The sequence below is a fragment of the Triticum dicoccoides genome, chromosome 3A, assembly GCF_002162155.2.
Source record: "Triticum dicoccoides isolate Atlit2015 ecotype Zavitan chromosome 3A, WEW_v2.0, whole genome shotgun sequence".
In the NCBI taxonomy this organism is placed as follows: domain Eukaryota; kingdom Viridiplantae; phylum Streptophyta; class Magnoliopsida; order Poales; family Poaceae; genus Triticum; species Triticum dicoccoides.
This window is the reverse complement of record NC_041384.1, coordinates 520,540,561-520,556,996: the sequence shown is the minus strand read 5'-3', so window position 1 is coordinate 520,556,996 and position 16,436 is coordinate 520,540,561. Positions and strand designations below refer to the sequence as shown.

At 47.1% G+C, this 16,436-nt stretch overlaps 1 protein-coding gene across 1 annotated transcript; it reads left to right on the top strand.

Annotated features, from left to right (window-relative positions):
- Nucleotides 1-319: 319 nt before the first annotated feature.
- LOC119268929 (indole-3-pyruvate monooxygenase YUCCA2-like) lies at nt 320-3,642 on the top strand. Its single transcript, XM_037550650.1, has 4 exons — nt 320-1,313; nt 2,482-2,730; nt 2,853-2,975; nt 3,145-3,642. The coding sequence occupies exons 1-4, from the start codon at nt 555-557 to the stop codon at nt 3,325-3,327; spliced, it is 1,314 nt and encodes a 437-aa protein (XP_037406547.1). The 5' UTR covers nt 320-554; the 3' UTR covers nt 3,328-3,642.
- Nucleotides 3,643-16,436: the final 12,794 nt, after the last annotated feature.

Sequence of the window (16,436 nt, the reverse complement as noted above, 5' to 3'; positions counted from 1 at the left end):
GTGCTCCATGCGGATTACGCGTCATGCACAGTTCAGTGATTAAACTATGCCACTACTAATAGGTTCCGATGTCTCATGCATGCTCTCTTTTATTCTGATCTTGCCACACGTCCGCTGAGTGTTCAGGTTACTTTCTATATTACCTTTCAGTGGCCGTAGTTGATCTCGTTCAAAATCATGAGTTCTTACATGGGGAGGGAGGGGGGGTGGGGGGTATACGGGGCAAGAGAACTAAGCTAGGGCATGCATCTAAAGCCGGACACAGAACTATATATATAGTAGACAGCCACCCTCAGAACTTCCCCTCTACTTCGTTTCATCCTTTTTCCTCCTCTTCAACTTGTCTAGCAAAGAGGGGTCCAATTCTCTCAAATAACAAGGATTCTTGCCTTCCATTCCCATCTGCACCAACTCTTCGTGAGATACAACATACCTACTCTTCATCTTTTCTCTGTGGTGCATGCATTCATGTTTGACAGAGTTGAGATCGAAGCAAACACAGCCGCATACTACTAGCTAGATCAAGGAAACACCATTAGAAGCCTACTACGTGCATGGATCACTGGAGTGAAAGTGAGGGCAAGAGAGTCCATGATCCTATCTTCCAACCCCGCATCAGCCAAAACTGCCGCCAGCCTGTTGAAGAATTCTGCAGGGAGAGGAGCAAAGGTGCTGCTGTTACTCGCTTTGAGCGATGTACCTGGGTTCCCGGTCCTATTATCGTGGGTGCAGGACCATCAGGGCTTGCCGTTGCTGCATGTCTCAAGGAGAAGGGTGTCGACAGCCTCATCCTTGAACGCTCCAACTGCATAGCTTCTCTGTGGCAACTCAAAACATATGATCGTCTGAGCCTTCATCTTCCACGGCAGTTCTGTGAGCTTCCTCTCATGCCTTTCCCTGCTGATTACCCTATTTATCCCTCAAAGGAGAAGTTTGTAGCGTACTTGGAGAAGTATGCTGCGCGGTTCGGCATCTGTCCCAGCTACAACCATGCGGTGGTTTGTGCTGAGTATGACGAGAAGCTTCTGTTATGGCGGGTGAGATCACAACTTACAGGCAAAATGGAGGAGGAGGTGGAATATATATCTCGGTGGTTGGTTGTGGCGACTGGTGAGAACGCTGAGGTTGTGCAGCCAGAGATCGACGGACTAAAAGAGTTCAAGGGAACGGTTGTGCACACCAGTGCATACAAAACTGGCCGTGCATTTGCAGGGAAGCGTGTTCTTGTTGTTGGGTGTGGCAACTCTGGCATGGAGGTCTGCCTAGATCTCTGCGATCACAATGCACAGCCCCATATTGTAGTAAGAGACACTGTAAGTGACTTTCTTCTACTCCTCTTATCATTATTGTTTTGATAATGTTATTCAGTCATTGTACCGTGAACTCTTTTTATTACTTATATAATACTCCCTCCATTCACAAATATAAGATGTTCTAACTTTTTTCTGAATCAGATGCATATAAACACGTTTTAGTGTGTTCGTTCACTCATTTCAGTCTGTATGTAGTCCGCATTGAAATATCCAAAACATCTTATATTTGTGAACGAAGGGAGTATATGTTGACCTGGCAAACCTAGACTAGTGGCAGGAGAAGGTGTCCCCTGGTTAATATATTTAGGTTATACTTGTTAAGGAGGTGCTAGTCTCGTCTGTACCAACGGCTCAAGCATGCTTATCTCTAGGCTCTAGCTTATCAACTTAAGGGAGGCATAATATCTGAAATCATTAGTGCAGTGCACATCAAAATCAGTTTTTTTTTTCAAGGCCAAATTTGTTGTCGCACCTGCAGCAAAGTTGGCTTTGTTGTGCAAAGTTCAGGGTTAAGAGCAAGCTGCCACTTGAGGAAAGGTGGAGATTCTTGGAACAAAAGGCTTCTCAATTGCTGCCTATTAGTCTTTAAATTATTTATTTCTTGTGACTCATTCCCACGCGTCTGCACCTGCATATAGTTTGGCCACAGCTGCGTCTTTCATCTCCATGTTCTTTTCCTTGATTAGTTGCCTGCTAATAGTTTTCTTGCCCCGATTATAGTGCAAAGAGCTTTCTCGTTTATGCTTCACAGGAAAACTATGATTTGTACATGTTAGCCATGGGTCCCCATCACCACCACGAGAGCATAGCATAAGTCTGTCACTTAGAAAGAAACATTAACAAAATGACTTGAGAACCTACCTTTCATGACTAGGTGCATTCCTTTCTCACAGCTCTTTCAGCTTTGAAAGAGCTTAGTGAGATTAAGAAAAGCAAGCATCCCTTCCAAAAAAATGCAAGCCAGGGTTTTCTTACTATACTATGTTGGAGACAAGGGAATAAGTTTGGTCCAGGGACCAAATTGGTCGTGTTGCTTCTTGTAGCCTGCAGAAAGCAGACTTCAGAAAAGAGAAATTTGTGCCGATTAATTTTATGATCCAATCATTAAGTCCAAATGTTGCAGTTCCTTTTTGTGAGGGCTAGCTAAGATTTTGTTCATCATTGGCAGGTACACATCTTGCCCAGGGAGATGCTGGGTCAGTCTACCTTTGGGCTGTCAATGTGGTTGCTCAAGTGGTTCCCAGTACACGTGGTGGACCGGATTCTACTGCTCGTAGCACGGACCATGCTTGGGGATACTGCTCGGCTTGGGCTAAAGCGGCCTACCGTCGGTCCCCTCGAGCTCAAGTCACTCTCAGGGAAGACCCCAGTTCTTGATGTTGGCACATTTGCAAAGATTAGGTCTGGTGATATCAAGGTCTGTTCCATATCACTGAAGTACAAAGCAACACTAAAGTGATTGTTGAGAGAGTCTATCCACCTGTCTCTGCCTTAATCTGAGTACTGAGCTGCAATTTCTTCATTGGTTGAGCTATGCAGGTGTATCCGGGCATCAAGAAAATATCAGGACAACAGGTAGAATTTTTGGATACACGGTCGGAGGACTTTGATGCAATTGTGCTTGCCACTGGCTACAAGAGCAACGTCCCCTTCTGGTTGAAGGTGCATTACATTTTCACAGTGGCAAAACGAATTAAAATGACAGTTGGATGATTTTTTTAATGAAACCTGTGTGTGTTGACCGTAGCTGTCTGTCATATGTCAGTTTTATTCTGAAATGGGCATTTGCGTGCTCTTCTCTGAATCTTATTTTTTGTTCTGAAATGGGCAGGACCGGGAGTTGTTTTCGGACAAAGATGGATTGCCAAGAAAAGCATTTCCAAACGGATGGAGGGGTGAGAGGGGGCTCTACTCGGTCGGACTCACCCGGCGTGGCCTGATGGGAACCTCAGTCGATGCGAGGAGGATAGCTCACGACATCGAGCAGCAGTTGAGTGCTGAAGGGAAGCTCTAGCTCCGGTCGCTGTTGTTTGCCATGGTGACAGTTGGAGGCGTGCCATGGACCGATCTTGAGTTTGTGAATATATGTGTAGGTTTGGCGAGAATGATACCATGTTTGCCGACTCCAGCCATGTGGTTGAAGCGGCCATGGTGTGTTGCTTGCCTTGGTAGTGCTTGTATAGAGTATTGTATTTGTCGATTTTTTTGTGTTATTTTGGTTTTGATGACTAACCATCCTATATATAGGCTGCTCTGTATCATCCTCGGTGGGGTAATATCATGTTTTGACAATCGGGCTCTGTTTGGCCTCGACTGATCAATGAATCTAGATTGGTTTTCCCTATACGTCTCTTTCCGTTTCTTTTCACTGTATATTAGATTTGCTTAAGTCAAACTTTATAAAGTTTGAGCAAATTTATATTTAAAAATGATAGTATCTACAATACTAAAGACACACAATGTGAAAATTAATTCCATGATGCATCTAATGATATAGTTTGGTATATTTTGAATGTTAATATTTTTTTCCTACAAACTCGACCAAACTTGCGAAGTTTGACTTTAAACAAATTTTATACGCAGAGTGAAAAAAAAACTGACGGAGTATATATATTTCCTTGTGCATCAAACGACCTTCCGCCGGTTCTCAGCGAGCTTGTTCATAGACCTTTCGGTTACTTTGTTTAATAAAGGGGCTGCATGCATCACTTTGATGCAGAGGCCAAAACAAAACAAAATCAAACGACCTAGCAGCAAGCAGCCGGAAGCTTCACAAGTTGGCATTCAGAACAAGATTCTGCTTTGGTGCTCGCTTATGTTATGTTATGTTATGCACTTGCACTAGAATTACTCTTGCTTTGCTCCATCATCGAGTTCACTTTCGGCTACGAGCTTTTGAGGCCCCTCTTGCTAGCTAGCCATGTCCTAGGGCTACGGCCCTAGCTAGGTAGGACTGAATAAAGGAAAGGAAATCCGGCTACCTACTGGGAATCCGTTTTCCTTTTGGTAGGCAAGCCGTGCAGCAAAAGTTCTGGTTGCTGGCCGGGCAGCCGCTCTGCGTATCATTGGCGAGATGACAGCAACGGTGACGGCACACAGCATGAGGACGTCCTACAAAAGTCACTCCCAGTTGAGGGCGAAGAGGTAAATCTTACTACTGCCAAGACAAGTGGAATATTCCAGGGATTTCCTTTCACTGTGGACAAGACAGCCTGCGACGCTAGTGTATCTGCTGTTCTCTGTGATTTTTTCACCTGCTGTTCCTCTCTTCGTCTCCAACAAGGGAGAAATTTCGGGTTCTCCCGTCCATGGATCTCCAGGTGCGTTAGATCTGCATGGAAGGGACTGGATCAATTCATTCACTCGGTGCTCTACTACACATATCATTCACTATGCCTGAAACAATATAACAGATCATGCATGCATGCATACCTTGATTAACTACTAGATGCTTTGCCGAGTTGATGAGCTTCTAACCCTAGCCACGCGTCAACCAAGGAGCATTTGAGAGCAAGACGTACGTGCTACTGGTGTGTGGTTTATAAGTAAATAAAATTATTATAGATGGCATCTAAACATGAATGGGAAGATAAGCAGTAGAGATCGATGGATGGATGGACGGACTAAAGAAAACGATTTGATGACAAGGACGGAGCAATCACATGCATCTGATCTGATGACAGTACATGGATTGGATTACTTCCCTCCAAAGCACGTTGACTACACTTTTCGTGCCATGGCACATGATATATGAGTGGATACAGCAGCTTGTGATGCGTACATGTCGATCAGTCATGTTGGAAGGACATGGCCGCTCTCTATTCCACTGTTTGCGCGAGACTAACCAAAGCTGTAGCTGGATCGAACTATATCGATCGGTACGTGCGTCATGGGATGGGAGAGACGGACGATTAATGAGCACACTCGATACAACAAGGAGAGGAAGCATATGTTCGTCCCTGCTCCCGGCCAAACGGAAGAGAACGAGGAGGATAGCCCGGCCATTGAATGTAGGGTCGATCGACTCGAGTAGGTAGCAAAAGCAAGCGATGGATGCATGGATGAACGAGGAGAGCCGGGCAGTGGCAGTGCAGCCATTAATTGTTGGTGCACGTTGCAATCAGGTTGCAGCAGCGGCTTGATTGGGCCGATGTCTTTCCTCCCTGGCCTATCTCTGACCGACTGGAGCTACGACCATGCATGCATGCATGCTGATCGGCGCTATGCATGGGTTTAGGGCGCTTACGTACGAAACTCTGGCCAGCCAAGGAGAAACCAACGAACGAGAGAGTGCGGCCATTGTAGCGTCGATCTCAATGCATGATGGACGTTGCTTGCAATCATGAGCGAGGGCTCCGTGGCCCGGCCCCGTCGTCATAGGAAGCTAAGCTAAGCTAGCGAATGAGATGAGAAATCAATGAATGTGCGTACGTGTGCGCGTCGCTGTGCGTGATTAAATTTCCCCTGGAAGATCGAACATGCACAGGCCTTGTCAGCAGCCGGGTCTTGATCGATGGGTCGAGCCAGCGGATGATTAGGCTGACGGCGACGCGCGCCGGCCCGGCCGGCCTGTTGCCCTACAGTGGCCCAAGTGCCGAACTCGACGCCACCGCCGCAGATCCGTCCTCGCCTTCTCCGCGGTGGTGGCGCTCTACTGGACTGGATGGATTGATCTCGGTTGGATTAAACAAGGCGGAGGGAAGAAAAAGGGTGGCGCCACCGAAAAGGAGTGGACACGGGAGGGAGGGAGGGACGGGGCAGCACATGCGGGCGAGAAAAGCGCAGGTACACGCCCAACTGAGGCGAGCGGAACCCAAGGCAGGCGCAGGCGCGGCCACATGCGCGCATGCATGCACGCACCCACGCACGCACGCAGCTGGGATTGGGAAATGATCGATCGACATGGGCGCAACGCGAGTGCGAGTGCGGCCATGGCCCTCCCCTCACCGATGGATCTTATCCTGCATGCGCTGGCTGTCTTCTTCCCTCCCCAAGCCCAAGCTCATCTTCCTCCGTGCTTCCCAGGTCCTTGGAAGGCAAAGGCGCGCCTCTTCGGGACCTCGCTTTCCCGCGGCGGAACCGCCGGTCCTGGCCTCCCGGGGCAAGCACGCGCGCGCGGTTGCTGCCTCGGTGAAACACTCGGCGGCATGATTGCATTGCACCGGCCGCTTGCATGCATGCCTGGTCTGGCCACTTGGAGGGCTCGAGTGCGCGCTCCAGGGAATTTCCTGAAAGGCAGCGCCCCGCCCCCGCCCCTGAGTGTCGTGATTCCCTCCCAGTGCACTGGAACACTAGCTGCACTATTTGCCGTCTGCTTAGGGTATATGCAGAGGAGATTCCTCGTCCTCGCTCCCGCATCCAGTCACGTCGGACGCAGCGCACGCCGCACGCCGCACGCGCACTAGCGACCGCCGGTTCCGGCCACCCGTCGCCCGCGTCTTTTCCCGCATGGAAGACGAGCGTTACCATAAACGATCAAAGCGGTGACAGGACATCGTTAACTAGCTAAGCAGGCTGTCTTCTGAGCCACGCAGTATAATCGATCTAGCCTTTTGCCCAATCACATCTCTGGAGCCCCGCGCCTAAGTACCACTAGCAAGTAAAGTGCTAGAACCTACTCTCCTAAATATTTGTCTTTTTAAAGGTTCCAATCAGACACATACGGATGTATATAGACATATTTTAAAGTATAGATTCACTCATTTTGCTCTATATGTAGTCACTTGTTGAAATCTTTAGAAAGATAAATATTTAGAAACAGAGAAAGTAGTAGTATCACCACACGTCCACACCACCCGTGGCCAGGCTAGTGCATGCCCGGCCGGATGCCCCTCGGGTGGCATGGAAGGCTAGCCTCCCACGTAGGTCCTCCTTCATGAGGCACACTCAGCGGTCGTGCCAGTGTTGGACACGGTATCTAGATCGGTAATGCGTTGCGGAATCTATGTCTCAAATAAGGCTTTGCATCCGGTATGTATCTAGTGGTTGTTGCCTCACAAGCACTGCCCCCACCAGGTAGCCGTAGTGGTCGACGACTCGAATCGAATCCCTCGACCCTTTATTCTCAACTGAGGCAGGCATCAATCCAAAGATTCATGGGCATGATGTGAGCTATAAGCAGCAAGTTTACAGTGTGGCGCACTAGGCGGCGTCATGCCCATGCACTGTGCTTGCGTCCTTGATTGACTGTTACTCTCGCCGGTCCTTTTTAGTTCGCATATAAGATTTGTCTAAAGTCAAACCTTATAAAGTTCGATCAACCTTACAGAAAAAATACGAATATTCATAATGTGAAATCATTATCATTAGATGTGTCGTGACTTAAATTTCATATTGTATAACTTTACCTTTGTAGATGTTGATATTTTTTATATAAATATGATCAAACTTTATGAAGTTTGACTTCAGGCAATTCTTATATACAGAGTAAAAAGGACCGGAGGGAGTACTACACATAGGTAGCGCGCTCTTCTAGTGTAGGTATAGCGAGTCGTACTGATTCCTATTAGGAATGAACTACATGTTACCACTAGTGGGCTGGTCCATTTAGCGTGGTTGGTCGCTGCCGCTCCTAGCGGTTGTTGTAGGTTTGCTCGAGCAGTTTTCTTCGCCTTTTTTTATTTTTCATTTGGTTTTTGTTTGTTTTTCACCTGGCTCCTTTCGTTTCCCCCTTTCATTTTACGTTTGTTTCAAAAAAATTGTTTTATTTCTTCGCTATACTTTGTCTTTTTATTATTTTCTTCGGTTTTCTTGGCTTTTCTTTTATTTATTTGTTGGTTTTATCAGTTTTATTCCTTTCAACACATGTCTACTTTTTCTCAGTATACAATGTACACATTTGTTCTCAGTATACAATGTACATTTTAGAGCACACGTGAAATATTTTTTGATACACATTGTACACTTTTCAAAAACATTATGTAATTCTTTTAGGAGTACATGTTTGAACAATTTTTTGAATACATGGTAACATTTTCCGAATAATTGTTGTACAATTTTTTAATGGCAATAACATTTTTATAAACTATACAAACCTTTTTTTACATTTTATAAACATTTTTATAAATTTCATGGACATTTTCTGGAAACAATGAATATTTCTTTAAAAATTTCACGTACATTTTGAAAGGAATAAACATTGTTTTGAACCTATGCAAACTTTAGTTTTTACAATGTATATAACATTTTCTGAAAATATCCCGAACAATTTTTTGAAACACCAGAATATTCCCATAAAATTTCACATTCACTTTTTTAACAGTACTAACATTTTTATATAATTTTCTTATTTTTTGCATATATCTTTCACTGTCACGGACATTATTTTTGAAAGTTATCAACATTTTTAAAAACTGTGCTGGCAACTTTTTATACTATGTTAACTTTTTAAAATCTGCAGTTTTTAATTTCTTAAATAAATTTAATTTTCCTAAATACATGGATTTAAAATAAAAATGAAAATGAAAAGAGAAGAAAAGAAACCGAGGGCCATCAGCATGATGACCCATGTTGCTGGGCTGGCCCACCACGTGCTCCCTTCAGGTGACGCGAGTCGCGGCACATAGCCGCACCTGTCACGCTGGAGCCTAGAGGTAAACTTCTGTCTCTAAAGATATTTTTCAAGGGCCTGTTTGTTGGGGAGCAACTAACCAACGGTTACCCCATCCCGCAGGGGTCACTTATGTGGCCTGGAAGCGTCCAGTGGTCCATGCAGCTGTCGCAATGTGTCGCGTTCTGGGTGCATCCTTTGATTTTTTTTTCCTACGTGATTTTGAGTTTTAGATGATTTTTTGGCTCTTCGATTTTAGATGGTTATTCTTAGGTTTTGAAGATTTTTTTGCGAATCACACCTGTTTTAAAAAAAAAATGCTTTCGCAAGAAGCACGATCGCTTTTCTCGTGGAAGCACATATTTACTACATGAGAAGCACAACATGGCTCCGCCAAAAGCATAGTTTGTGCTAGTTTGTGCTTCCATGAGAAGCACCTATTTCCTTCCATGAGCTGTCCTACTACTTGAAAAGAGAAAAAACATAGTCTGTGCTTCTACGAGAAGCAAGCACAATTTGTGTCCCCGAAAAAAGGGAAAATCACAACCCGTGCTTCCCAAAAAGGGAACACTGCAACTTTGCTTCCGAGCTTTGATTTTTTTTTAGTTTTTCGATTGCCATTTTTTGGATTTTGTTTTTTCGGTCTTTCTTGATTTTTTTGATTTTTTTCTTCAGGTTTTCATGAAAAAAGCTCGTTGAAACCTATTAATTTGGGATTCTAGTTTCGAAGATCTCAACGTGAGAAATTTAATGATAAAAATTGTTTGGTATTTGGACGCATGGTTCAACAGATAAAATATTTTAAATAAAAAATCTATGAAAAAGAGCTCATAAGTTGCGACAAGTGGAGCATATGCAGTGTACCACTTGTCAGCACCTGAAAACGTGGGGAGTGATCTTTGTAAGGGGTAACCCTTAACTAGTGAGTTCATTTTTTCTGAGAAATTTCCAATCTATTCATCTTCAATCGTGGCAGTACAAAGAACATCAGAGATAATAAAAATTACAACCATGTTCGTAGACCATCTAGCGACAACTACAAACACTGAAGTGAGTCGAAGGCGCGCCGCCATCATCGCCCCTCCCTCACTGGAGCCGGGCAAACCTTGTAGTAGTAGACATTCTGAAGTCGTCGTGCTAAAGCCCCATAAGACCAACGCAACAGAGTAGCGACCATCGTCAATGAAGAAAGTCGTACTCCCTCCGTTTTTATTTACTCTGCATATTAGAGTTGACTGAAGTAAAACTTCATAAACTTTGACCAAGTTCATAGAAAACAATATAGAGATTTATCATAACAAATCTATATGACATGAAAGTACATTCAATAATAAATCAAATGCTATTGATTACTATGTTGGAAATATGCCCTAGAGGCAATAATAAATTGGTTATTATTATATTTCCTTGTTCATGATAATCGTTTATTATCCATGCTAGAATTGTATTGATAGGAAACTCAGATACATGTGTGGATACATAGACAACATCATGTCCCGAGTAAGCCTCTAGTTGACTAGCTCGTTGATCAATAGATGGTTACGGTTTCCTGACATGGATATTGGATGTCGTTGATAATGGGATCACATCATTAGGAGAATGATGTGATGGACAAGACCCAATCCTAAGCCTAGCACAAGATCATGTAGTTCGTATGCTAAAACTTTTCTAATGTCAAGTATCATTTCCTTAGACCATGAGATTGTGCAACTCCCGGATACCGTAGGAGTGCTTTGGGTGTGCCAAACGTCACAACGTAACTGGGTGGCTATAAAGGTACACTACAGTTATCTCCGAAAGTGTCTGTTGGGTTGGCACGAATCGAGACTGGGATTTGTCACTCCGTGTAAACGGAGAGGTATCTCTGGGCCCACTCGGTAGGACATCATCATAATGTGCACAATGTGATCAAGGAGTTGATCACGGGATGATGTGTTACGGAACGAGTAAAAGAGACTTGCCGGTAACGAGATTGAACAAGGTATCGGGATACCGACGATCGAATCTCGGGCAAGTACAATACCGTTAGACAAAGGAAATTGCATATGGGATTGATCGAATCCTCGACATCGTGGTTCATCCGATGAGATCATCGTGGAACATGTGGGAACCAACATGGGTATCCAGATCCCGCTATTGGTTATTGACCGGAGAACGTCTCGGTCATGTCTGCATGGTTCCCGAACCCGTAGGGTCTACACACTTAAGGTTCGATGACGCTAGGGTTATAAGGAATAGATATACGTGGTTACCGAATGTTTTTCGGAGTCCCGGATGATATCCCGGACATCACGAGGAGTTCCAGAATGGTCCGGAGGTAAAGATTTATATATGGGAAGTCCTGTTTTGGCCACCGAAAGTGTTCCGGGCATCACCAGTAGTGTACCGGGACCACCGGAGGGGTCCGGGGGTCCACCAAGTGGGGCCACCAGCCCCGGAGGGCTGCATGGGCCAAGTGTGGGAGGGGACCAGCCCCAGGTGGGCTGGTGCGCCCCCCTACCAAGGCCCAAGGCGCCTCCAAGAGGGAAGGGGGCAAACCCTAGGGCAGATGGGCCCTAAGGCCCACCCCAGGTGCGCCTCCCCCTCTTCCCCTTGTGGCCGCCACCCAGATGGGATCTGGGGGCTGCCGCCACCCCTAGGGAGGGAACCCTAGGTGGGGGCGCAGCCCCTCCCCTTCCCCTATATATACTTGAGGTTTGGGCTGCCCAAGACACACGAGTTCCTCTCCTTCTTGGCGCAGCCCTACCCCTCTCCCTCCTCGTCTCTTGCGATGCTTGGCGAAGCCCTGCTGGAGTACCACGCTCCTCCACCAACACCACGCCGTTGTGCTACTGCTGGATGGAGTCTTCCTCAACCTCTCCCTCTCTCCTTGCTGGATCAAGGCATGGGAGACGTCACCGGGCTGTACGTGTGTTGAACGCGGAGGTGTCGTTCGTTCGGCACTAGGATCTCCGGTGATTTGGATCACGACGAGAACGACTCCTTCAACCCCGTTCTCTTGAACGCTTCCGCTTAGCGATCTACAAGGGTATGTAGATGCACTCTCCTTCCCCTCGTTGCTGGTTTCTCCATAGATAGATCTTGGTGACACGTAGGAAAATTTTGAATTTCTGCTACGTTCCCCAACAGTGGCATCATGAGCTAGGTCTATTGCGTAGATTCTATGCACGAGTAGAACACAAAGTAGTTGTGGGCATTGATTTTGTTCAATATGCTTATCGTTACTAGTCCAATCTTGTTTCGACGGTATTGTGGGATGAAGCGGCCCGGACCGACCTTACACGTACTCTTACGTGAGACTGGTGTTGGAAATATGCCCTAGAGGCAATAATAAATTGATTATTATTATATTTCCTTGTTCATGATAATCGTTTATTATCCATGCTAGAATTGTATTGATAGGAAACTTAGATACATGTGTGGATACATAGACAACACCATGTCCCTAGTAAGCCTCTAGTTGACTAGCTCGTTGATCAATAGGTGGTTACGGTTTTCTGACCATGGACATTGGATGTCATTGATAACGGGATCACATCTTTAGGAAAATGATGTGATGGACAAAGAACCAATCCTAAGCCTAGCACAAGATCATGTAGTTCGTATGCTAAAGCTTTTCTAATGTCAAAGTATCATTTCCTTAGACCATGAGATTGTGCAACTCCCGGATACCGTAGGAGTGCTTTGGGTGTGCCAAACATCAAAACGTAACTGGGTGGCTATAAAGGTACACTACAGGTATCTCCGAAAGTGTCTGTTGGGTTGGCACGAATCGAGACTGGGATTTTTCGCTCAGTGTAAACGGAGAGGTATCTCTGGTCCCACTCGGTAGGACGTCATCATAATGTGCACAATGTGATATGGGGGTTGATCACGGGATGATGTGTTACGAAACGAGTAAAGAGACTTGCCGGTAACGAGATTGAACAAGGTATCGGGATACCAACGTTCGAATCTCGGGCAAGTATCGTACCGATAGACAAAGGGAATTGTATACGGGATTGATTAAGTCCTTGACATCGTGGTTCATCCGATGAGATCATCGTGGAACATTGTGACGCCCGGATAATCAAGCTACAGTAAACTCTGCTAATGATGCCACGTCACCTCCGTTACTGTTGCTAATCCCTCGTTAGTTCAAGAACCGATTCAAAATTGAAATTCCAAATATGGCATACAACAAAAGTTTTCACACAATAAAACAGAAATGTTTGGTTTGTGCCAAATAATTCATAAGTAATATTGATGGATAAACCAAGTCTTTATAAAGAGTTTAAATGCACTTAACTAAATAAAACAGTAGCAAAACAATTATTTAAATGCTTTTAAATTAATAAACAAATTTTAAACTAGTTTATGTAGACACCAAACTTTTTAAGGCCGTGGGTTATTCAGAGACATAATTTAGGAGCTATTGTCATATTTTACAAAACTAAAGAAATTAAAAGTAAAATAAAACAGAAAAGGAAAAATAAATGAAAGAAAATACAAAACAGAAACAGAAAATAAAATAAGAGGAGAAACCCCTCTTTTGGGCCACGGCCCAGCTGGCCTCTGGGCCAATCAGGCCGACAAGGCCGGCCCACCCCGGCACCCTACTAGGTCACCCCGACCCCCCACCGAACCGAACCCTAGTCCCCAACCGCCCTACTCCCCCACGTCTCTCTCTCGTTCTCCCCCCCACCCTCGCTGGATCTGGATCGAGCCCGATCCCCTCGCTTCACACGCGCCGCCGCACAACCGTGCCCGCGCAGGGCAGCATCCCACCCCGCCTAGTGCGCCTCCTACCTCCCGCCAGCGACCTCGCCAACCTCCTGTGCCACATCGCGCACCGGATGCCCTTCCCGAAGACCAGCTGCCTCCGTCGCGCGCCATCGCCCGACGCTGCTGTCTCGTTGTCGACCACCGCCGGCCCGAGCTCCGGCGCCGCCCCGAGCCCGCTATAGCACATCTACAGGGCTATGTGAGCCCCCCTTCCCTTCCCCTCTTCTTCCTTGGTGGATCCGCCGTCGCGTCCGCATGCGCACACTCGCCGCCCGTGCCGTTCCCGCTCCCTGCACACCGCGCCAGACCGCGCCCGCGCCCGACGTCGTCGTTGCCCTCTGCTGCACCCGCGCGTTGCCTGTGCCCTAGACCTCCCCCGACTCGCACTTCCCCCGCAGTCCCGTGCCCTCGCCACGGCTCGCGCGCGCCCCCGCCGGCGTCCTTTGCCTCCATCGCGCCACGGCCGCGCCGCACCTTGCGCCCGCTTGCAGCGTGCCTCGTGCGCCTCTCCCCCTGCTCACTACTGCTCCAGCGCGGTCTGCCCGCGCAGCCGCCCGGTCTGGCCCTGACCGCGCACCTGCGTCCGACGACCCAACCACGGCGCCCCTCGCCTTGCGCCCCACCTCGTCGCCTCACCGCTCCACCAGCGGCGCTGCAACTCCGGCGCGCCGTCCTCACCTCCCCGTGTTGCCACGCCACGCCCCGCCGCCGGCCTCGCAGTGCTCTGTTGGGCGCCCGCAACGGCGCCCGTTCGCCCGCTAACCCAGCGCTCGCATGCCCGTGCCCATTAAGGCCCTTTGGGGCCAATGACAAGGGGCCCCACCCCCCAAAAACGTTTTATAAAAAGAAAAGGAGATAGAAAAATAATAGTAATAACAATAAATTTAATTAATTAATTAATTAATTAATTAAATTAATTAAGTTAATTAATCCTATTTAATTAATCTAATTAACCTGTTAGTTTAATTAAACAGTAATTAGTTTAACTTAAACCCTAATTAACTTGTTAGTCTATGACGAATGGGACCCAAATGTCAGTTGACCAGTCAACGCCTCTGTTGACTGCTGACGTCATGCTGACGTCGGCGTGCACTGTTCTGGATAATGTTGAATTTAAATAATTAAATAAATCTTAAAAATGAATTAAATCTTTTAAAATTAATATAAAATAAACCGTAGCTCGGATGGAAAAACTTTGTACATGAAAGTTGCTCAGAACGACGAGATGAATCCAGATACGCAGCCCGTCCGTCCGCCACGGATCCCTAGCATAGTGAACCCGCAAGTTTCCCCCTCCGATTCATCTGTTCGAAAACGCGAAACACCGGGGATACTTTCCCGGATGTTTTCCCCCTTTCGCCGGTATCACCTACTACCGCGTTAGGGCACACCTAGCACCGCGTATTGCCATGTTACGCTTTGTGATGCTTTGATTACTCTATTATTTATTGTGTTCCCCTTCCGTTACTTCTTTCCGGTAGACCCCGAGACTGCCGGCGACCCCCAGTTCGACTACGGTGTTGATGACCCCTCCTTGCCAGAGCAACCAGGCAAGCCCCCCCCCCCTTGATCACCAGATATCGCCTATTCTCGTCTATACTGCTTGCATTAGAGTAGTGTAGCATGTTACTGCTTTCCGTTAATCCTATTCTGATGCATAGCCTGTCATTGTTGCTACAGTCATTGATACCCTACCCGCAATCCTAAATGCTTAGTATAGGATGCTAGTTTATCATCATTGGCCCTACATTCTTGTCAATCTGCCTTGCTATACTATTGGGCCGTGATCACTCGGGAGGTGATCACGGGTATATACTATACATACATACATACTATGCAGATGGTGACTAAAGTCGGGTCAGCTCGATGAGTACCCGCAAGTGATTCTGATGAGGGGGCTGAAAGGACAGGTGGCTCCATCCTGGTAGAGGTGGGCCTGGGTTCCCGACGGCCCCTGAATGTTACTTTGTGGCGGAGCGGCAGGGCAGGTTGAGACCACCTAGGAGACAGGTGGGCCTGGCCCTGGTCGGCGGTCGCGGATACTTAACACGCTTAACGAGATCTTGGTATTTGATCTGAGTCTGGCCATTTGGTCTATACGCACTAACCATCTACGTGGGAGTAGTTATGGGTATCCCGACATCGTGGTATCAGCCGAAGCACTTCAGACGTCAGCGACGGAGCGGCGCGTGCCGGATTGGACTGGAACGCCTGCTAGGCTAGGTCTGCTTCCGGCCGCCCTCGCAACGTGCAGGTGTGCTATGGGCGATGGGCCCAGACCCCTGTGCGCTTAGGTTTAGACCGGCGTGCTGGCCTCTCTGTTTTGCCTAGGTGGGGCTGCGACATGTTGATCTTCCGAGGCCGGGCATGACCCAGGAAAGTGTGTCCGACCAAATGGGATCAAGCGTGTTGGGTTATGTGGTGCACCCCTGCAGGGAAGTTAATCTATTCGAATAGCCGTGATCTTCGGTAACAGGACGACTTGGAGTTGTACCTTGACCTTATGACAACTAGAACCGGATACTTAATAAAACACACCCTTCCAAGTTCCACAGACAACCCGGTGATTGCTTTTCCACAGGGCGACGAGGGGAGGATCGCCGGGTAGGATTATGCTATGCGATGCTACTGGAGATGCTACTGGAGATGCTACATGGAGATGCTACTTGGAGGACTTCAATCTACTCTCTTCTACATGCTGTGAGACGGAGGCTGCCAGAAGCGTAGTCTTCGATAGGACTAGCTATCCCCCTCTTATTCTGGCATTCTGCAGTTCAGTCCACCGATATGGCCTCCTTACACATATACCC